This window comes from the organism of the source record quoted next, unplaced genomic scaffold, assembly GCF_019419815.1.
Source record: "Pyrus x bretschneideri cultivar Hongxiangsu unplaced genomic scaffold, Pyrus_bretschneideri_v1 Contig53, whole genome shotgun sequence".
NCBI lineage: Eukaryota > Viridiplantae > Streptophyta > Magnoliopsida > Rosales > Rosaceae > Pyrus > Pyrus x bretschneideri.
In genome coordinates this window covers 2,288,926-2,313,021 of record NW_025999791.1, presented here as the reverse complement: position 1 = coordinate 2,313,021, position 24,096 = coordinate 2,288,926, and the positions used below count along the sequence as shown (strand labels likewise).

Here is a 24,096-nt window from a genome sequence, read left to right as displayed (position 1 = left end):
TATACAATTGTTTAGCCATAATAATTTGGTATTTAACTTGCAATTTATGCCCAAAAATTGGAATTTACAGAATCCAACCTAATCCTAACACTATAAAATAGAGAGTAATACTGTAACATTAAGTCATGTATTTTTCAAATCATGTAAAGCTCCCTCTTACGGTATACATACATACAACTTTTCACTATAAATATTAATACTTATGGCTTGCTCATATTCGAAAAAAGCAAGTTTGCTAGCTGCATCTACAAATTCTTGCATACAAACGTACATGCTCAAACGCTTCAGAATAAATTAAAGATCTGGAAACACTTCCAATAATATCACATGCATGCATGCAGATGATGCCTTAATCAGTTGGAGTTTTCGGTCATAAATCTTTTAATAACTTGCAAAGCTTCATCTGAGACTTCTGAGTATGGATCATTCATTAAAAAACCACGTTGCTCGCCCTCAAATTCGACACACTCAATTTTCTTTCCCAAATCTTTTAACTTTCTCCAGTAGCTCTCCTCCCTATCTTTCAACAGTTCATTGCCACCCACGATACCAAGATGGAATCAAGGGCCACCTTCTCAAGGTTTGGACTGTTTGGTCCAAACGGGTTGACCATTGGATGGTCTCTGGTTTCTTCTACTGGCATTGAAAGCCTCCAAAATCTGCACGAATTATAACAGTTAACATAGATATCAAACTAATTTCATATAAGTCGAACAGGGATCTTAAAATGATCATATCAAATGAATGATACTAGAACTAATATTGTTAACCAAAAAAGAAAAATGATCATAAAAATGTCCTAAAGGCTCTTGTAAATTTATTTTTGTGTCCAGAGTCAAATACGTATACATTTTTTTTTTTTAAACATACGTGTACATATTAGAACCATCAAATAATGCATTGGTTAAGGGAATATGATAAGGAACATGGTTTGATAAAAAAAAATAAAGGACACTGGATATGGCACTATCTTAATCAGTTTTGGTGTGAAAGGTCATACTCATATATTGGATTAAGCACTACTTACGCGATATTAGACTTGCTTGTTATCCTAATATCAAGGTTATCTAGCTTTATATCATAATCATTTCCGGTTCGTTGGTCATGCTTGGAATGGATTTAGCACTATCTTACGCGTTTGAAAAGAAACTCAAAGTTTGATCATTATTCATGCATGGTAACTAGCAATATCGCACATGTCCATAGCGCACAAAATTATATCAAAGCATCTTGAATAATTGTCAAAACCACGGTATTCATTTTTTCGTTAATTGTTATAAGCACTCTGAAATAATTATCATGCTTCTCCCTTCTTTGTGTTATGAGTGCATCAAGACTCTTTTCTCGGCAATAATATATAGCTCCCATTTTTTTATCTCCAAATTTCTTTAGCTATCAAAGTCATCACCCACTTTTTATTGTTGTCTCTCTTTCTATAACTGTAAGAGGTTCTAAGTGCAAATTTTCTTTGTTTAAAAAAAAAAAAAATACCAACTGATTTTATATACTAAACTTGACGTGTTTAAATCTAATTAGTTGTGATTATTTTGATTATAGTTATTAGTTTTTGAATTGCCCATGTTGGTTAAAACACGAGCTAATTAAGCTTAAATTATTATTTTCAGATATTATTTGGATAAAGACGCCTCCAATATTAAATGATGACCATTCAAGGTCAAGTCATTTGACACGTAAAGAAGAAATGCGTTTCACGTCATCAACTTCAGAGGGATTTGGAGGGCATCTTCTCCCCTATTTAGGTGTCTTCTAGTAGTCATCACCTATAATTTATCTAGAAGATATCAACATATGTAGTCTAACTTTAGACCATAAAAGTATAGTCTTTTGTCTTATGAAAGGACAAATAATTACGATGCAATTCACATGTGGCCACATCTTTCATGGTCAAGATGGATATGACATTTAAATGATTGAATGCCCTCATAAACCTTAATTTGGATGCTTTTGATTGTAGTCAAATTTTACTCTATGAGATTCCCATTTCTTCGTACCAAAAAGATTTGTTGCTTTATAGATCCTCGTGAATAGGTAGAAATGCCTTCTTACAAATTCAAAGGGTGGCCCATTGCATCCTATAATTTTTCATAGATCTGTAAAAGGAGCGCGAGCTTCTAGTACATATAAAAACTTCTCTTAAAAAAATAATCCGAATTACTTAATTAGAGTTTGTGTAACTTTTACCAGGAACGCGAGCTTCTTTATATCCACCTCTAATCTACCGTGCCTAATAATCATTATTCTTGTAGTGACATCGGAAGAAGCATTATCCGAATTGAAATTAGATAGTGTGCCAATTTCTGTGCGCTTATTAGTTGTGACTTCTTTTTTGTATCAAGGTGCAGAAGTAGAACAAATATGGTTGACTTATCTCATGCTTACTGCAATGTTGAAAAAAGGTTCGAAGTGCAAATCTTGACTCCTATTGATTCAAATAACAATTTAAAGCATTATGCTAATCTAAACTATTAATGCAAGAGGTTTTGATTGAATATACTGTTACAGTATGAGTATGATTCTTACAAGTTGTGTGATAATCCTTGAGTATTTCGAATTGTTATAAAGAAGTCTTAATGTAAATAATAGAATTGTCAATTATATTGGAATTGGGACTTTGGTATTTGCTCAAATATATAACTCATATTTGTATAAGGATTTTGTGTCAAATTCCTTGTAGGAGTGTTATAGGCTACGATGCACAGACACGGCACATCGGCCGCGTATTGCGTGTCAGATACGCAAATGGACATGATACACCTCTGATACGGTCGGATACGCATTGGATACGTATCTGGATCAACAGATACGGCGTTTGACAGATGGATATGGGTATCCGACGGTTTAGATACAGGTATCCGACTGTCTAGATACGGATATCTGCACCATGACGCAATCTGGTGGAAGGACACCTCGCAAAGAAGATGACGCAATTTGATGGAGGAAGGCGTCGCACGGAGACGCCCTGATCTAGTGGAGGAGGCTTCGCGAAGAAGATGACTGCTGGGTCGACATGCTATTTGTTTCTGTAGTAAAAAACGACACCACATTATTATTATTATTATTATTATTATTATTATTATTATTATTATTTTATTATTTTAGGGTTTAAATGAGACTAAAGCCCAAAACTACATAGCCCACCGAATTTACACCACAGCCATCCTTTCTTTTTGAGAGTTTGAATAATATAAATTAAATTTTGAGTAATTAATTTTTTTATTGTTATTTAAAATATATTTTTTAAATATATATGTATTATATAAATTACCGTATCCATGCCGTATCGTGTCTTAGTTTTTAGAAATTTAACGTATTCCCGTGTCTTATCGTGTCGTATCCTCGTGTCCGTGTCTGTGTCCATTCATTGTAGGTTATAGGGAAATCCGTATGTTTTAGTATAATACCACAAGCCCCTGCTCTCACAAATAACGCTTTTGATTTGTACCAATTGCCTATTCTTGGGAGGGCATTGAGTTTTGCAGAGAGTAGAAGGCTTTGTGTGTCGGCTGGTATAGCTTCTTCTTCCACCGGCATGTCCGCAGGTATATCATTCTTTGATTAGTTTAGTTGGGTGATATTAACATTAGTATTTGATTATGAGATTGTAATTTAGTTGTTTGATCGTTGCGTTCATGATTTAAAGGTATTTAATTTACTCTTACATATACTTTACAAAATAGACGACAAAAATGCCAAAGAGAATATTAGTACAAAAATGAATGATATGAAAAATGTTTCTCACAATATATGTTATATTATGTTCCTTAAATATATGAAGGTGCAGATTGTCACATACCATGTGGTAAGACGAGATCATTTTCCTCGAAAAGAAGAGAAAAAAGAGAAGAGAGCACTAATGTGCAAAATAGCAAAGGACAAGCTCGAAAAGTTATGAAGGAATACCTGTCAAGTATTTCCAAACTCAGCGTTGCCTTACAAGGACCCTCCTCAGACTTTGTCCTCTCCAACCCACCAAAAAATGGTGCCAGCAGTACAAACCCGCGTACCCTAATTGGAGCCAGCTGGACCGACCCCATCGCGAGCCATATTCCCACCTGAAGAGTCACCCAATACAAACACGCGGTCGAAGTCAGCCGTACGGCCAATCCATGCTTCGCAGTTATTCGTGCTCTCACCCAAAGCCTCCCTCAGCAGCCACTCCACCGCACTCGTTGCATCGTCAATTGCGGCTGGAAGCTTGCGCTCTGGAGCGAGCCTATAGTCGGGAGACACCACAAGGGCCTGGAGCCCTGACTATTAGGAAAAGGTATTTCCATTTCACAAAACGAATTAAAGTTACACTTTGTGTATATATACAAGCTATGAAAGCCAGCTGTACAGCAACACCTTTCTAACTAAAGGAAATCTTATCATAACAAACTAATAGTTTCCTTAACCTCTAAGTATTATTCCTAGAAGATGAGTTTACAATATTGCCCTTAATATCCCCCCTCAAACGAAACTGTGGAACTCAAAGTTGAAGTTTGTCTTGAAGAAACAGAAATCTGGATTTAGAGAGAGAATTGGTGCATGTATCAGTGACTTGATCTTGTGTACAAATGTAGTGAAGAGAGACTTGCTTGGTTAGGGACATGGTTGAGACATTTTCGCACCAAAGTTAGAGAAAGCAAGGCAGACAATAACCAATATCAACTAGCAATTTACAGATCCAGGTTATTTCAGATGCAGTGGTTGCAAGGGACCGATACTCTGCCTTTGTTGATGAAAGAGCTACAGTTGGTTGCTTTTTAGCACTCCAACTTATGATTGAATTTCCTTGAAAGATAAAATAACCTCCAGTGGATCGCCTATCCAAATCACAATTGGCCTAGTCAGCATTGGAGAAGGCTTTGATGCAGGGATTAGTGGAGCATTTAGAAAACCAGAGGCCAAGATGAATGGTACCTTTGAGATATCTAAGTATTCTCTTGATAGCTTGGAGATGGGAAACTCTTGGAGTATGTATGAATTGACAAACAAGATTAACGGCAAAGCTGAGATATGGTCTTGTCCATGTTAAATATTGGAGAGCACCAACCAAGGATCGATACTCAGAAACATTATGAATGAGAGGAGAATCATGATCAAGGTTGGAGGTGCTAAGTGGTGTACTGCAGGGTTTAGCTCCAACCATTTTGGCCTTAGTTAACAGGTCTAAAACGTATTTGGTCTGAGATATGAAAATACTGGTGGAAGACCTTTTTACCTCGATCCCAAGAAAGTAGTGCAAGCTCCATGATCTTTAATGGGAAACATAGTGCTGAGCTGTTTGATCACATCTTGACAAGCTACAGATGAAGGACCAGTGACCAGAATATTGTCCACATAAACTATAATGAACACCAATGTATGATCTTTTTTGACAAAAAAGAAAGTGATCACTTTGAGAGCCAACAAATCCTAGGGAATGAAGAGCATCATGTAATTTGTCATACCAGGCTCGGAGAGCCTATTTTAGGCCATATAAAGATTTATGTAGTTAGCACACATGATTTGGTTTTGTAGAGTCTGCAATCCAGGAGGCTGCTGCATGAAAATAGATTGAGAGAGAGTGCCGTGCAAATGTTGGCATCAAGTTGATTTAAAAACCAGTCAAATTGGGCAGCAAGAGAGTGAGAATCTGGTTGTCATACGTTTAGCCACAGGGCTAAACGTTTCAGTGTAATCAAGGCCTTCCTGTTGATGGAAGCCTTTTGCAACAAGCCAGGCCTTATTACGATCGATAAATCCATCAGGCTTTTGTTTAATCCAGAAAACCTACTTGCAACCTACTATGTTCTGAGATGAGTTATGGGGAACCAGAGACCATGTGCTAGTGTTGAGGAGAGCATTAAACTTTTCCTGTATTGCATGGCGCCAATGTTGGTGTTTGGAGGCCTGGATATATGTTGTGGGAATATAATTAAGCGACAAATGAGAAGGTAGTGGATGTTTAGTTGCAGTGAGAGCTTTAGGTTTGATTATGCTGGACTTAGATCGTGTTTGCATGGTATGGATGATGAGTGGTAGTGGGGAAGGATCACTAGATGAAGTTTTTGGATCTGATTGAGGTATAGGGAGGGGAGTTGGATTTGATTGAGCTGCAGGTTGTGATATAGGTTGGGATGTGGGTGAGGATGCTGCAGTGGTTGTATTGAATATTTGAGAGATATGAGAAGGAATGGATTTAAAGGTTAAGGCTGGGTATGGAAAAAGATGTTGTGGGAGATTGAGTATAGGAAATAGGTGAAGAATGGTGAACTTGATGGAATGGAAAATTGCACTCATCAAATAAAACATGCCGAGAAATATAAATTCTTTCTGTGACTGGATCAAGACATTTTTACCCCTTATGGTTAAGACTGTAGTTCAAGAAAACATAATACTTATTCTTAGGTTCCAACTTAGAGGAGGTATAAGGGTTTAACCATGGGAAACATAAGTAGCCAAAGACTTTCAGTGTTGCATAGTTAGGAACTTTCTTGGAGAGAGACTCCCAAGCTGAAGATCGAGACATTGTAGGCAATCTATTGATGAGATAGATTGTTGCTCCAAAGGCTTCAACCTAATATAGATGAGGGACTTTGGATGCTGCCAAAAGAGCCTTGATAGTTTCCACAAGGTGTTTGTGTTTACGTTTTGCGCACCCATTTTGTTCTGGGGTGTATGGACAAGAAAGTTGATGTTGAATACCATGCCCAGCCAATAAATTAGAAAATAGAGTACTTATGAATTCACCACCAGAATCAGATTTCAAAGCAATAATTTTGGTGCACAAAATATTCTCAACCAGAGATATATATTGCATAAAGGTGGATAGTACATCAGATTTGCATCTCAAAGGATAAAACCAATAATATCTGGTAAAGTCATCCACAAATATGACATAGTACCTAAAACCATCTTGAGAGACCATAGGTAAGGGTCCCCAAACATTTGTATGGATGATTTATAATGGTTTCTTTGTGGTACATGTAGTGGATAGAAATGGCAGTCTAGAACATTTTCCTAATGCCCAATCTGAGCAAAAGGATTTATTTGTATTCTATAAAACTGAGATATAGGATTGAGATGCAAGTTTATTGATAATCTTGACAGAAGGGTGTCCCAACCGTTTATGCCAAAGATTTCTTGACGCTTTCACGGTAGCAGTGAGTGCTTTATGCTTGTCATCAGTATGAGAAGAAAGATGAAATGGATAGAAACCATGCTTAACAAGACCTTTAAAATGCATCCTCCTCGAATAAAGATCCTTCATAGTGAAGTGAGAAGGATAAAATGCATGAAATAGTAGTTATCAATTAAAAAGTGATTGGCAGAGAGGAGGTTATGTTTCAAATCAGGCACATATAACACATTTTTTTAGTGTAAAACTGCTATGTGAAGTATTTAAAGTAGAAAAACCAAAGTGAGTGATAGGTAAACCTTTGCCATCATCACTGTACACTTGTTCAGGGTCTGTGTAAGCTTCAGGATTCTGGAGAGTGGCATAATTGTTGGTCATGTGGGAGGTTGCACCAGAGTCAACAAGCCATGTAGGAGAATAATTAGAAGTGCTGGTAACCAAGGTAGATTGAGATGACTTGCCGCTGTAGTGAGGATATATGCGATGAGGGCAATCAAAAGCTTGATGATCAAATTGGCGACAAACTTAATAAGGAAGTTTCATGTTGGATGAGGAAAAATTGTTCCAAGCTCCACGATTGTAACGCTGATTGTTGCCATGATTGTAATTATTGAATCTCTGATGATTATTTGTCTTGAAATTTCCACGATTGTTGTAGTTGACTCGATTGAAATTTTGATCCATTCCACGACTTTTAGTGTTGAAAGTAGATGAATTCTGAGCAACATATCCTTGAGAGTTAGAATTGACAAGCAAAGGAAGAATACCAGTAGAGGTGTTGTATGCCTGAAAGGATGATGCCGGTGCACTTTTAGTTCGATTATTCAATTGGATCTCTTTGTTGAGTAACAGACCTTGTAACTCATCCATTCTCATGGAACCGAGGTGAAACTAAATTGCATCCACACAAGAATCAAAATATGGAGGTAATCCATGGAGAATAATATAAATTAATTCAGAATCTTCAATGGGAGCTCCAACATTGGCAAGAGCATCGGTGATTTCTATATTAAGCAGCAGTCAGATCACCTTTGGTTAGATTGTGAAGACGAGATCAAAGTTCGTGGATGTGAGAATGTGAGGTAGCTGTAAGATGCGATTCCAATTTAGCCAAAGTTCTTGAGCTGAGCATACTCCAACAATATAGGGAACTAGGGATTCAAAAAGAATTAAATTGATCCAGATGCGATTGTTTTGATCATTCTCAAACCAAGCAACATACGCCGAATTAAGACTATGAATGCCAGAAGAATTAGTGAGAAATTGAGGCGGTGTCGGTGAGGATCCATCAATCAGACCCATGAGATTATACTGACGAAAAATTGAAGCAAAGAGATCACTCCATGTCAGGTAATTGGTAGTGGTGAGCTTAATTGGAACCATAGATCTGATGTTCTGAATTGTAATGGATGCAGAAATCGAAGAATTAGGGTTTGAGGGTGTAGCTAAAGGAAGAACTTGAGAATCCAATTCTGATGAATGAGAGGCAGATGTCTCCATGGCCAGAGAAGAAGACTTGAGAAATCACAGAAACAATCAAGATCAGAGAGAAGATCAATCAATCTGCAAGAATTGAAGAGAGAAGCTCACAGAAAGAAGCGGGAGAATTTTGGATCGAAGAGAGAGGTCGTGAGACGTCGGCGGGTGATACCATATTAGAAAAATGTATTTCCATTTCACAAAATGAAATAATGTTACACTTTGAGTATATATACAAGCTATGAAAGTCAACTATACAGTAACAACTTTGTCAGCTGTACAGTAACAACTTTCTAACTAAAAGAAATCTTATCATAACAAATTAATAGTTTCCTTAACCTCTAAGTATTATCCCTAGAATATGAGTTTACAATATTGCCCTTAATACTGACAACAGGCGGATGCAGCAATTGTGGTAGTTTGGCCACTCGTGTGAGCCAAGGCAGAAGCTGCCACCGTGGAAGTAGAACACAACGGGGAGCTTAGAATCCTGGTTTGTTGATTTGGGTTTGTATAAACGAAGGGAAAGTTTGTTTTTTTGGTCGAAAGTGATGTCTTTGAAGCCCACGGAGCCGTCATCAATGACGGGAATGTTGAAGTTTATGTCCGTTAAAGAGCAACGGTTGACCGAACCGTCGCTAAACTTGGAGGACGCCCATGCAATCTTCTACTATGTGAGGGATGGAACCCATTTTCTTCTTCTTTTGGGTTTGGTTAATTGGAAATGGAGGGCGAAGAAGGATGGCTGATGGTTGGGGGGTATATATAGAGAGGACAAAGAGGAGGATGGGTGGTGGTAAGGATAGTATGAAATTTGAAGGTTATTTTATAAATAGAAAACTTCATTTTAATCCTTGGCAAAGATGACTTTTTGATTAAAACCATGAGTAAGATCAAAATCTAATTTTAGTCCCTTGATACATTAATAACCTCATTTATTAATTATATTTTGATGTTTTAATTATTTATCTTTTTCTTGCTAATTGTTAGTGTATTAATTTTATTTCATTATAATTTTTATTTTCATTTCATTCATCGTAATATATTTTGTTGTGAACATTTAGATAAACTAATTTTTGTTATACAATATATTTATATGTGCTTTATCTTCTTCATTTAGATATATTAAATTCATTATAATACATTTCGGTGCATATATTTAGGTACACACATTTCGCTACATGCATTTCGATACAAACATTTAGGTACATTAATTCAATTTAATACATTTTCGGTACTAACATTTCGGTACACACATTTAGGTACATTAATTTAATATTAATACATTTTGGTGTATATATTTCGGTACTAACATTTAAATATATTAGTTCAATATAATATATTTCAATACTAACATTTAGGTACATTAATTGAGTCTTTCAAGTTTGAAGGATGTTAAATAAAATTAATAAATTAAAAAACTCTTTTTTGGTCAAAAAATAAATTAAAATTTGTGTATTAATAAATTTAAATATTTAATGGGAGACATTAAATAAAATGCACATTGATTATTTTGAATTAAGGACACATTAGGGACTAAAATCAATATTCAATCTAACACCAGGTGTCACATCCCGGCCCAGGGCGCACCACTTCCCGAGCCCGCTCCACCACCGTAGCACGATATTGTCCGCTTTGGGCCCCGACCACGCCCTCACGATTTTGTTTCTGGGAACTCATATGAGAACTTCCCGATGGGTCACCCATCCTGGGAATGCTCTCGCGCGCTACTCGCTTAACTTCAGAGTTCCTATGGAATCCGAAGCCAGTGAGCTCCCAAAAGGCCTCGTGCTAGGTAGGGATGAGAATATACATTTAAGGATCATTCCCCTGGGCGATGTGGGATGTCACAATCCACCCCCCTTAGGGGCCCGACGTCCTCGTCGGCACACTCGCGACCAGGGTTAGGCTCTGATACCAAATTGTCACATCCCGGCCTGAGGCGCACCACTTCCCGGGCCCGCTCCACCACTGTAGCACGATATTGTCCGCTTTGGGCCCCGACCACGCCTCACGGTTTTGTTTCTGGGAACTCACACGAGAACTTCCCGATGGGTCACCCATCTGGGAATGCTCTCGCGCGCTACTCGCTTAACTTCGGAGTTCCTATGGAACCCGAAGCCAGTGAGCTCCCAAAAGGCCTCGTGCTAGGTAGGGATGAGAATATACATTTAAGGATCACTCCCCTGGGCGATGTGGGATGTCACACCTGGTTTTTTTTTAATTTTAATCTTCTTAAAGGATTAAAGTTCAAAAACCCCTTTTATAAATCGTAGTTAATGGGGACATTATTGAAGGTGGTCGCATAGGCATACATAGCCACTGGTTTATCTTATTGTTTTGAATATGGACCATAATAGATGACCTTGGGTAGCTGAAGAAAGTTGGCTTTGGATGGTTGAAAATTACCAGTTGCATGGAAATTTATCAGATTGCTAGCATGCATGGAATATATATTTGTTAATCTTAAAAATTACAAAGCTTACATAGCATGCAAGTCAAGTAATTAGGAGGTGGCTTAAATGTTGATGTGGGCGTACCAATTCGCTGTCGAGCTTGGATAGGCGAATAACTTGAATGTGGTGATGTGATGGAATGTGCTGTTAACTTCTGAATCGAGCACCTGTAGAGGCAAAGTTATTTAAATCATTGTGAAGTTTTGGTTCTTGTAAACTAGGTTTGACAACCTCAACTATATTGGTGAAAATATAGGTATGCCGAATCGGTGTCAAACTGTGTGGATAAAGCTACCTAAAGGAGATGAGTGTTGTAATCATAAAAGTGGTTCGGCTGTGTATGTGCCGAACTCTGAATATAACCTGAGAGTAACCAATCATAGAACACCGAACTTCGCCAAGAAGGCTAATGAAGTGACCTTTTTAGCTAAAGAATCAAAGACTTTTCGCCGACTGAGACATAGGATAAATAGTCAACCACAAAATCAAAGATAATCCCTAACTATTTAGTCAATTGAGACTTCTAAGGCAAACTGACTCTCCAGCTCTAACCCTGTCGATCCAGTCGGTTGCCTTCACTGATTGCTTCTGAAAAATTGTCTATCTAGTGGGTTGTCATCGGTCGATTGCCAACCTAAACCCATCTATTCAATCACAATTTATACTGACTGTTAGTAAGTCAATTTCACAAAAAGGTAAGAAGGGTTTGTAAAGAAGCATTTCCAAACGTCTTTTCAAAGCAACGAGCAGTGTATGAACCAAAAGGAAATCGCGTTGCATGCGAGACACATTAATCTTTAAAAATAGGGGGGAAATGAGAATGTGGATAGTTATATAATTTTCTCTGGTCAACACAGAACATCAACTATATGAATAAATACTCTTAACTACATGAAAATAATTTTATTATGGGTTTAGTCTTGATAAGGCATTTTCTTCGGTGGTTGGAAATCAAATGAATCATGTTCTGTTTTATATTACAATATATCTTATATAATCTCTTTGATTAATGTTTTTTTGGTTTTGATGACTATCAAATTTTGGCCTGCACTATCCCATTATAATTAACGTTACCTTATATAAAGTTCGCCCTTCTACTACCCTATCCAAGTATGCAACCTCAACCTAAAGTGGCTTTTCTTCTGCCTGCTACCCTATGAGTATTATAGGATTTGTTTCATTTGGCAAGGAGTTACCATCGTCAATTAACAGTTCAGTTATTTTGCATCACATTTTTCATTGAAGTCTTTTTTTATACACGCTGAAATAGTGTGTCTAATATTTGTTGACGATTGGTTTTGAATTGGGTATTTTAAATTTATCTTGTTGTCGAAAGCGGACACGTTAAAATATTAAGTCTAATATTTACCGACGATTAATTTTGAATTGAATGCTTTAACTTTATCTTGCTATCAAAAGCGGACGATCCATGAGTCCTAGCGTCAATCAATTTTTTTGTTGAAATAGTTGGAGATACCTTTGTCGTCTTTCTCTAGCAACCCATCTATGCTTTGCCACTTAGGTCAAGAGCCTCCCAAGTAACCCAATCCATAGAATGTTATAGTGGTTAGGATGCCTCGTGCACCGCATTAATCTCACTACAGAAAAATGGCACTGGACATGCCAAATCGAGAATAAAATATTTCATACTTTAAGGATAAAACCGACCTAATTCCGAAATACTTGTGACTATGATTAACATAAAAGTGAAAAGTATTTTTATATTAATAAATTCGATTAGTAAAGTACTAAACCCATAATAAAATTCGATTAGTAAAGTACTTTACATAGTACTTTGTAAAGAAGCATTTCCGAACGTCTTGTCAAAGCAACCAGCAATGTGTAAACCAAAAGGAAATCGCGTTGCATGCGAGACGTTAATCTTTAAAAATAGGGGGGAAATGGGAATGTGGATAGTTATATATTTTTTCTCTGGTCAATAAGATAAGGCTCAATTTGTAGTTGATCAATATAATATACAAGCCCTAATCCAAGGCATGGCATGGATTGATAATTATGGACCCACTGAATCTTCTCAGAAGGATCCTCATAACCAGACAATGAACAATTTCATAATTTAGCATAAAAGCAAAATATTAGATGAGTATACCAAAATCTCATACGAAAGGTTTGATTTGAGTGAGTTTGGTCTAAAAGTTATGGACAGGGACGTTTATTATTGTTTAATCAAAGGGATAAGTAGTCCGTCTTGATTTCGTTTTCTTTGTAAAGGGACTACAACAAGGGAAATATTGAACCAATTAAGGGACCATGATAGCTTGTATCCATGTCAAATATTAATCTTGATCATGTAACACTAACTTAACATATGCAATCGTATAATGTTTGGGTTAACTTACGTATAAATCTTGTTGACTGTAACTTAAGAATAAATTTCTTTTATTTGAAAACCAATTTTATCACATTTATATACAGTCATGAAATATTTAAAATGAAAGCGTTAGCTCGGTTTGTTTTAACATGTGCTGATTTATTTGTGTTGACATTGAATCTCACATTGATGAGACAAGAGACCTTATATAAGTTGAGTTATTTTTCATATTGTTAATTGATTTTATGGTGCAACCTCAACTTTCTTTAATTTTAATTGTTTGAGATGCCTTTCAAATAATATTCAGTACACTATTATAGTTAAAGATTATATAGTTGGGGTCAGGCCTTATATCTCCCATTTGTCTTTTTATTATTTTATATAATGATATATTTATATTAAAAGGTGATAACTTTAGGCTAAGCTACACAATAGTTCAGTCATAATAATTTGGTATTTAACTTGCAATTTACAGAGTCAAACCTAATGCTAACACTTACAAAATAGAGAATAATACTATTTAAATTCGGGAAGAAAGTAGAGAATAATACTATTAGATCATAATACTAAGTCGTGTAATTTTCAAACCATGAATAAAGCTCTCCTACTGTCGAATTTCTGAAAGAAAATTATAATTTAAAATGATAAGACTTGTAAGATGATAACACCCTTCTTCCTCAACTTACAAGACAAGAATGGCTCTTTCAATCATCGTATAGAAGCCTAGTTTTGGGAGTGAGTGAAGAAGGGCCATAGAGCTTAGCCATGTGTAGACCGAATAGTCTCACGAAGCCGGTCACAACGGTTGGCTATACGATCCTTTGTGATAGTTTAAGGGAACCAGACTTTAGGAAGGTATCCATAATGTATGCCCTAATTTTCTTAACGCTATCTTTTTGAAGCAAATAGTTAACAAATCATAAAGCCTTTAGATCAACTAATAGTGAAAGAAGGAAACGATTTATCCTCTCCCTAGTAACTTACGTTAACAAACTCATGCAAAAAATGAGGAAAAAAAATTTGATTAGCCCTTTATAATACTACCCCTGTTTCCTTAATGGATTACCTTAACACTAGATTGACAATAAAAAAAAACTCCCTTACAGCAAGACATGCCGCGACTTAAGATTCAGGTACCATTGAAAAGACTAAAGAAACAGGAGGAATGACTACCTGTAATAAAGCACAGGCTAATACGGGCCGACCAGAAGAAGCAAGGCTTAGATTACTAGATCATGGACACAATCGTCCTAGAAGAGCCCCTTGCCTCGCCTTTTCTAGACTCTCCTTCTTGCTTGCTTTGTGGTCTGTTGGCTCCTCTTAGTCCCTCAAGTAACTTTTGTACCTTGTAGCAGTTTCTACTAAGGCTGTTTTGCTAACATCACCAATTAAAAGAGAGTCAGCCAGAGATGGTGATTACTTGGCTAAGGTTCTGAAAGAAAGACCATTGCCCTCTAGTTATTAGCCTTGTTTCTGACAAAATTCCTGATCCTAGGCTTAAACCGTTTAGGTTTTTTTTCTATGTGGACCAAGCATGATAATTTTAAGCAGTGTGATGGTTAGTTGTTCACGGACTAGCTATACCTACCGTTTCCTTTTTAGGGTCAATATTAGCAATGCAGTTCATCCAACGATAAACCTAATCCCAATCATAGAGCTACGACACAATCAAACCCTAACGAACAAAGTGTTGAATTGAATCGTACCAGTCTCTACAGGGAATTATTACTCATTATTTACTCCCATAACATACAACATAAAACATAAATACATACATACATACAACTTTTCATGATAAATATTAATACTTATTGCTTGCTCATATTCAGAAAAAGCAAGTTGCTAGCTACACCTACAAATTCTTGCATACAAACATACAAGCTCAAACACTTCAGAATAAATTAAAGAGCTGGAAACACTTCCAACAATATCACATGCATGCATACAGATGGTGCCTTAATCAGTTGGAGTTTTCGGTCATAAATCTTTTAATAATTTGCAAAGCTTCATTTGAGACTTCTGAGTATGGATCATTAGTTAAAAAACCATGTTGCTCTCCTTCAAATTCGACATACTCAATTTTCTTTCCCAAATCTTTTAACTTTCTCCAGTAGCTCTCCACCCTATCTTTCAACAGTTCATTGCCACCCACGATAACCAAGATGGGATCAAGGGCCACCTTCTCAAGGTTTGGACTGTTTGGTCCAAATGGGTTGACCATTGGATGGTCTCTGGTTTCTCCTACTGGCATCGAAAGCCTCCAAAACCTGCATGAATTATAACAGTTAACATAGATATCAAATTAATTTCATATAAATCGAACAGGGATCCTAATATGATGCATATCAAATCTTTTACGTGGGAATAATACGAGAAGGAATAATGTTAATCAAAAAAGATAAATGATCACAAAAATGTTCTCTTGTAAATTTATTTCGGATCCAGAGTCAAATACGTGTACAATATTAGAACCATCAGTAATGCATTGGTTAAGGGAATATGACAAGGAATATTGCTTGATTTAAAAAAAAAGATAATGGATATGGCACTATCTTAATCATTTTTGGTGTGCAAAGGTCATACTCACATTGGATTAAGCACTACTTACACGATAATTAGACTTGCTTGTTATCCTGATATCAAGGTTATCTAGCTTTATATCATAGTCATTTCGGGTTAGTTGGTCATGCTTATATTGGATTAAGCACTATCTTACACGTTTGAAAAGAAACTCAAAGTTTGATCATTATTCGTGCATGGTAAGTAGCAATGTTCCATATGTTTATACCACACAAATCAAATCAAAGTATCTTCAATAATTGTCAAAACCACAGTATTTGTTTTTCTGATGTTGAAAAAAGTACTAAGTTTGAATCTCTCTTCTTTTTCTGTTAAGAAACAAAAATTTTAGAAATTCTTTTCGTTAATTGTTATAAACACTGAAATAATCATCACGCTCTTCTTAGTTTTCTTACTATAGATGAGTGCATCATGACTACTTTTTTTTTTGGTAATAATAGCTCTCACTCTTTATATCAATTTTTTTTTTAAGCTATCTAAGTGATCACCATTTAACTATTTATTTTTGTTTCTCTTCCCATGAATGTAAGAGATTCTAACTCCGAATTTTTTTTATTTAAAAAAATACCAACTGATATTCTTCATATGCTAAACTTGATGTGTTTAAATCTAATCAAGTTATGATCATTTTGATTATAGTTATTATTTTTTGGATTGCCCATGTTGGTAAAACACGGAAGAGGATCCTCTCCTGATCCACTTTGTGGGGATCCTTAGGATCCCCACATCCTAACCATTCCATTCATCATACATCATGCGGTCAGTTTTCATCAGGTACTATTTGTGTTTAATTTTAAATATAAAAAATCAAATAATTTATGACCACACGATGCACAATGAATTGCTAAGATGTGAGGATCCTTAGGTTCCCACAATTTGGATCCCATTGGGATCCAAATCCGTAAAACACAAGCTAATTAAGCTTAAATTATTACTTTGAGATATTATTTGGATAAGGACACCTCCAATACCAAATGATGACTCATTCAAGGTCAAGTCATGGCACACGTAAACAAGAAATGAGTTTCACATCAACAACTTTAGAGGGATTTGGAGGGCATCTTCTCCCCTAGGTGTCTTCTAGCTAGTAGTCATCACCTATAATTTATATGTACTCTAATTTTAGACCATAAAAGTATATAGTCTTTGTCTTATGAAAGGACAAATAATTACGATGCAATTCACATGTGCCGACATCTTTTATGGTCAAGATGGATATGACATTTAAATGATTGACAAAACATCTCACAATGCATATATGTCCCTAGTCAAATTTGATTGAATGCCCTCATAAACCTTAATTTGGATGCTTTTGATTGTAGTCAAAATTTACTCTATGAGATTCCCATTTCGTTGTACCAAAATGATTTGTTGCTTTATGGATCCTCATGAATAGGTAGAAATGCCTTCTTACAAATTCACAAGGTGGCCAATTGCAACGTATAATTTTTCATCTTTCTGTAAAAGAGACGCAAGCTTCTGGTACAGATAAAAACTTCTCTTAAAAGAGAAATGGGGTATACAAGTTTTGGGTTTTTCTACAAACAAGTGGACACCTAGCTAACAGCCCATTTGAGAACAAAAACAAAATAGTTGACACCAAGGGAATTAATTAGTTTATGGAACTTCGTCTCATGCATGGAGTTGACTTAATTAGGGTTTGTGTAACTTTTATCAAGCAAAAATACTTGTACACATCGGAAGAAGCACATTATCCGAATTAAGTAATTATATTTGTATGCACTTATTAATTGTGACTTGTTTTTTGTATCAAGGTGCAGACGTAGAACATTATGGCTGACTTATCTCATGCTTACTTCTACAATGTTGAAAAAAAAATTTTAAAGTGCAAATTTGCACACTCCCTATTGATTGAAATAACAATTTAAAACATTATGTGAATCTAAACTATTGATAGAGAGGTTTAGATTGAATATACAATTCAAAATAGACGACAAAAATGTGAAATTATCACACAAGAGAATATTAATTAATACATAAATGGACGATATGAAATCTCACAATATATGTTATATTATGTTCCTTAAATATATGATCCAGATTGAATGTGGAGATTGTCATATACCAAGTTGTAAGATAAGAGATCATTTTCCTCATGAAGAAGAGAAAAAGATAGGAGAGCACTAAATGTGAAAACTAGCAAAAGGACAAGACTCGAAAAGTTTTGAAGGAATACCTGTCAAGTATTTCCAAACTCAACAATACCTCACAAGGACCTTCCTCTGACTTTGTCCTTTCCGCCCCACCAAAAAATGGCGCCAGCAGCACAAACCCGCGTACCCTAATCGGAGCCGGCTTGATCGACCCCGTCGCGAACCGAACCGCCAGGTGGTGAGCCATATTCCCACCTGAAGAGTCACCCAATACAAAAACCCGGTCGAAGTCAGCTGTACCACGAATCCATGCATCACAGTTATTCGTGCTCTCTCCCGAAGCCTCCCTTTGCAGCCACTCCACTGCACTCACTGCATCGTCAATCGCGGCCGGAAGCTTGTGCTCTGGAGCGAGCCTATAGTCGGGAGATACCACAAGGGCCTGGAGCCCCGACGACAGGCGGATGCAGCAATTGTGGCAGTTTGGCCACACGTGTGAGCCAACACAGAAGCCGCCACCGTGGAAGTAGAACACCACGGGGAGCTTGGAATCTTGGTTTGTCGATTTGGGTTTGTATAAACGAAGGGAAAGTCTGTGTGTTTTGTCGAAAGTGATGTCTTTGAAGCCCACGGAGCCGTCATCAATGACCGGAATGTTGAAGTTTATGTCCGTTAAAGAGCAACGGTTGATCGAACCGTCGCTAAAGACTTGGAGGACGCCCAAGCAATCTTCTACTATGTGAGGGAGGGAACCCATTTTCTTCTTCTTCTTTTTGGCTTGGTTAATTGGGAATGGAGGGTGAAGAAGGATGGCTCATGGTTAGGGGTATATATAGAGAGGACAAAGAGGAGGGTGGGTGGTGGTGGGGATAGAGTGAAATTTGAGGGTTATTTTGTAAATTAGTTAATGGGGACATTATTGAAGGTGGTCGCATATGCATGCATGGCCATTGGTTTATCTTATTGTTTTGAATATGGACCATATATAAATGAGCTTGGTAGCTGTAGAAAGTTGGCTTGGATGGTTGAAAATTACCAGTTTCCTGGAAACTTATCAAAATGCTAGCATGTGTGTGAATATACATCAGTTTCTTAAAAATTATAAAGCTTACGTGGCATGCAATTTTAGTAATTGAGTTAACTATGTTTTTCGATGGCTTAAATGCTGATGTGGGCGTATCAATTCGTCAACTAGCTTAGCTAGGCGAATAACTTGAATGTGGTGAGGTGATGGAATGCGCAGTTAACTTCTGAATCGAGCGATTGTGGCCGAGGAATGAACATTCTCGGTCTTGGGTTCGAAAACCTAAAGACAAGGTTATTTAAATCATTGTGATGTTCTAGATCATGTGCACAGGGTTCGGCAGCCTTAACTATATTGGTGAAAATGTAGGTCCACGGAATCAACATCAAACTATAAGGACAAAGATACTCAAAGGAGATGAGCATCCTAATTTTAAAAGTGTTTCGGCTATTTGTATGCCGAACTTGGGAGTAACCAGTCATAGAACACCCAAAATGACCTCTTTCGGCTAAAGAATCAAAAACTTTCTACCGATTAAGACTTAGGATAAATAGTCAGCCACAGAATCAATGATAATATCCGCCTATCCAGTCGGTTGAGACTCCTAAGCCAAACTGACTCTACAACTCCAGCCCCGTCGATCCAGTCGGTCCCTTCATTGGATGTTTCTGAAAAACTCATCTAAAAGATGCGAAAGGGTTTCACGTAGAGCGTTAATTCGTGTTTTGAGTTGAAAGTCATTTTCTTGTTGCCCACAATCTTGTATTTGTAGGTGAAGAACGTTGAGGTTCCACTATAAAACCAGTTGGCAATATAGGGAGTAGCCCAACCTCTTATAAGTTCTTGCAAGGTTTCTCCTTTCACCAACGTGGGACTCTTTTACCATCACATTCTCACACGCCCCCTCACGTGCGTTGAATTTTCAAGTCAAACACGTGGACAACTCGAATTGGATGACGTGGAGCACATGTGGCTATTGAGCTTCACACGTAGGCTAACCTGCTCTGATACCATGATGAAGGTTAAGGCTCCACCATAAACCCAATTGGCAATATAGGAAGTAGCCTCACCTCTTATAAACCATTGCAAGGTTTCTCCCTCACCAATGTGAAACTCTTTTACTTTCACAGTCTCACAATAGGAATAAATTGCTTGATATTTAAGTCTAAGTCGTACTATAGAGTGTGATGGCCTTCCAACTCCTTGGAATATTATCATAATATACTTGAAATTATCTTCAACTCCTCATGGCCAACTGGTCCCTTTTATCTCTTTTTAACTCATGATCAAGTCCAAGCCTTATACTTGATTATCTCCAGAGTAATAGAGATAGTTGCATGTAACAAATCTAGTCGTCACTTCAACATGAGTCCTCTTTACATGAAACACTGGACCCCTTAATTATTCCTACTCTCAAGCACTTTCAAAATAATTACCAATAACACTTCGGACATTATGATTATTAAAAGGGGTTTTTTAATTTTAATCCTTCAAGAAAATTGAAATTTAAAATAAATCTGGTATTAGATTACATATTGATTATAATTCCTTAATGTGTCATTAATTCAAACTAATTAATGTGCATTTTATTTAATGTCTCCCATTAAATATTTAAATTTATTACCATACAAAATTTTAATTTATTTGTTGACCAAAAATGAGTTTTTTTTTTTAATTTATTAATTTTATTTAACATTCTTAAACTTGAAAGACTCAATTAATATACCTAAATGTTAGTACCGAAATGTATTATATTAAACTAATGTATTTAAATGTTAGTACTGAAATGTATGTACCGAAATATATGCACCGAAATATATTATATAAATTAATGTACCTAAATGTGATAACTCGTCCCTAATTTTACGTTTTATAAATTTTAAAAGCGTGAATTGACGAAAATGCCCTAGAGACAAGGATTTTGACTACCGTTGGCCATTGTTTAGAGAGACTTATGAGTCATTCTTTTGGAGTATTTGCGTAGTAATCATTGCCACGAACGTACAGACGAAAATCGTTTGCGAGTCCGGATTATAACGGTATAATTACGTTTGAAATTGGTTATTTAAAGTTTAGCTATAAATAAATTGAACTCCCACCTTGTGGGAAAGAAACCAATCAGATTTTAAGCAAGAATAAGGGGACCAATCAACTATTTTGTTTAAGTGACCAATTAGATATGTTAGAAGAAGGACCAATCAGAAATTAAAGAGAGGGACCAGCCAATCAGGAAGGAGAGAGAAGAACCTCATCCCCTTCCCTTTCAACCCGTGCATACCACACAACCCAGTTCGTCCTCCCATTTTCCAAGGCCGATTACGGCCAACTCCGGTGGAGTTTTTCGATGCCACCACCACCATCTTGAAGCTCTCATTCCCCTCTACAAAATCAAAGAACCACATTGATTAACCATGGTATATGGCGGTTTAAGGCCACAAAAGTTGACGAAAATCAATAGTGCTCCCGCCACTCTTTTCAATTTTTCGGCGAATCGGCAAAGCGATGGCTGATGCCACCACTTGGGTTTTGTAGCCCATCATCCTAGGAGAAAATCCCGACCAACCTTGACCCCGTTGGACCACCGTAGACAACGAATCGACACCGGGAAGCTTTAGGCACACCCGCTGGCTTTGTGGCAACATTGACTATTTTTCGTCCACTTTTGGACTTCGTGGCCAGTATGAAAGTTGTTCCTCTCTTTGAGATCTTCATTTCTATGAAATTTGAGAATTTTTAGTAATAGTGAAATTTTTCCGGCAAACCTTGGCAGCCAACCATTGCGTGTGGCCGTGTGTGGGCCGAGACCCCACCTGACCATCTTTGGCTAATTTGGATGCTCTAATTCTATATTTGACATCTGTTAAGTGAAATTATGATATTTTAATGTAGTTTCGTAGTTGACCACCTAGTTGGCTGTCACGAGGTCCTTGCATGAATTGACGATATGATCGTTAGATCGTCACCAAACTTTAGTATCTTATAGTGGACCACAGGAAGTTACGGATTGGGAATCCGACGTATGGATCTTTCCGAATCAGATTTGTAAGTTCGTAAAATAAAACATTGGCTGCCACTTAATTTTAGCAATTGGCGGAGATCTGATCGTTGGATCGTTCCGAAACTTTAGAATGTTGTTCTAGAAGCCTAATGTGTATCTTTGGAAGTTACAGATCGGAAATATGATGTATGGATCTTCTGGATCGAGTTACATTAGGTTGTGGACCCTACCGTTGATCTTTGACCGACGGTTGACTTTTGGTCAATGGGTCTCAAATCATTCTAGAACGTCCTTAGGATGTGTTTTATGTAAGTTACGTGTTTTATTGATAAGAGTTCTGAGACGTGATTGAATATTTATTCTAGGTGATGATCGTTCGCGACGTCTCGATATTCGTGCTAGGGAGTCGTGGCGCGGACCTCAGGTGAGTGGATCTTTTTCTTTTTATAGTATATATATGATTGATAGCTCCACAAATGCTTTTAAATTGATTTATGCCTTTTATGCCATGTTAATATATATTTTAAAATACTATGATATGGTTGAGTTTTAGATTGCATCATGGCATATCCATATGCATATTACCTGCATATAATTGTTGTGAATGCTTGGAAGTGCTAAGGTGAACGCGGGATGCGCAGGTAAGTTCAGGTGAGTTTATGGTGTTATTTGAAATGATTGAGTTATGGCTTGACTATATTTATGTTTTATGCAACTCCGACACTGTCGTACAGGTTACGATATGCAACTCCAACACTGTCGTATAGGTTGCAATAATTGGAAACTCCGACACTAACGTACAGGTTGCAATAATAGACAACTTCGACATTGTCGTACAGGTTGTAATATTAGGCAACTTCGACATTGTCGTACAGGTTATAATAATAGACAACTCTAATATTGTCGTACAGGTTGCAATATTAGGCAACTCCGACATTGTCGTATAGGTTGCAATAATAGACAACTCCGACACTATTATACAGGTTGCAATAATAGACTAGGCAACTCCGACACTGTCGTACATGTTGTAATACTAGGCAACTCTGACACTATCGTATAGGTTGCATTAGACAACTCCGACTCATGTGTTATCATAGATTGATTTATGAGTCGTACAGGTTGCGTTAGGCAACTCCGACTCATGTGTTATCACAGATTGATGAGCACCTGATTTTTTTTATATACTGTTGCCGATATGTAGTGATTTGGAATATTCCTGGATTTACTGTTGATTTACATTTGATTTCATATTTATACGTAGTATGATTTCCTGGAAACTATATAGGTATTATAGCGAGGGATTATAATGTTTAGAAGGTCTTTATTAAAGCGTTATTTTCAGGCCCACTCACTCTTGTTTTTTTATCCCTCCATGTTCCAGTAGCAAAGTTTTCGTATTGACGAGGATTCGTGGCAAATCTTGGTATTGGAGATTACCTTCGATGGTATGATTTTCAATCCACTCTACTGTACTTTACTTATGCTCTGATGTCACATGTGAAATGAGTTCATTTCCGCTCATAGCGCACTCTCGTATTTAGGCACTTTTAGGTTTAAATTTATTCACTTATTCCACATCACTATACTTTATGGTTTCGTCACCTTCCAGGTGTTGGCCAACACAACTCGATTTGAAGTCTTAGTGGACAATCCGGGTCGGGATGTGTCATAAATGTATGTACTGATTATATATGCACCGAAATGTATTATATTGAATTAAGGTACCTAAATGTTTGTATCGAAATGTATGTACAGAAATGTGTGCACCTAAATATATGCACCGAAATGTATAATTAATAATGAATTTAATGTACCTAAATGAAGAAGACAAAGTACATCAAAATATATTGTACAACAAAGATTAGTTTATCTAAATGTTTACAACAATACGTATATATATATATATATATATATATATATATATATATTAGGATAAATGAAATGAAAATTATAATTATAATAAAATAAAATTAATACATTAAAAATTAGG

At 36.7% G+C, this 24,096-nt stretch overlaps 1 protein-coding gene and 1 pseudogene across 1 annotated transcript; both read right to left on the bottom strand.

Annotated features, from left to right (window-relative positions):
• Positions 1–148: 148 nt before the first annotated feature.
• Positions 149–9,294, bottom strand: LOC125470797 (annotated as a pseudogene).
• A 5,691-nt stretch (positions 9,295–14,985) lies between these two features.
• LOC125470805 (probable carboxylesterase 15) lies at positions 14,986–18,896 on the bottom strand. Its single transcript, XM_048570450.1, has 2 exons — positions 18,168–18,896; positions 14,986–15,657 (listed from the first exon to the last, which is right to left on the bottom strand). The coding sequence occupies exons 1-2, from the start codon at positions 18,839–18,841 to the stop codon at positions 15,351–15,353; spliced, it is 981 nt and encodes a 326-aa protein (XP_048426407.1). The 5' UTR covers positions 18,842–18,896; the 3' UTR covers positions 14,986–15,350.
• Positions 18,897–24,096: the final 5,200 nt, after the last annotated feature.

Excerpts from the sequence above, each read along its gene's own strand:
- LOC125470805 (XM_048570450.1), bottom strand. The coding sequence starts at position 18,841 with ATGGGTTCCCTCCCTCACATAGTAGAAGATTGCTTGGGCGTCCTCCAA. Across the intron at positions 15,658-18,167 it reads AGTTTGGAAATACTTGACAG|GTTTTGGAGGCTTTCGATGC; the intron begins GTATTCCTTCAA and ends TAATTCATGCAG.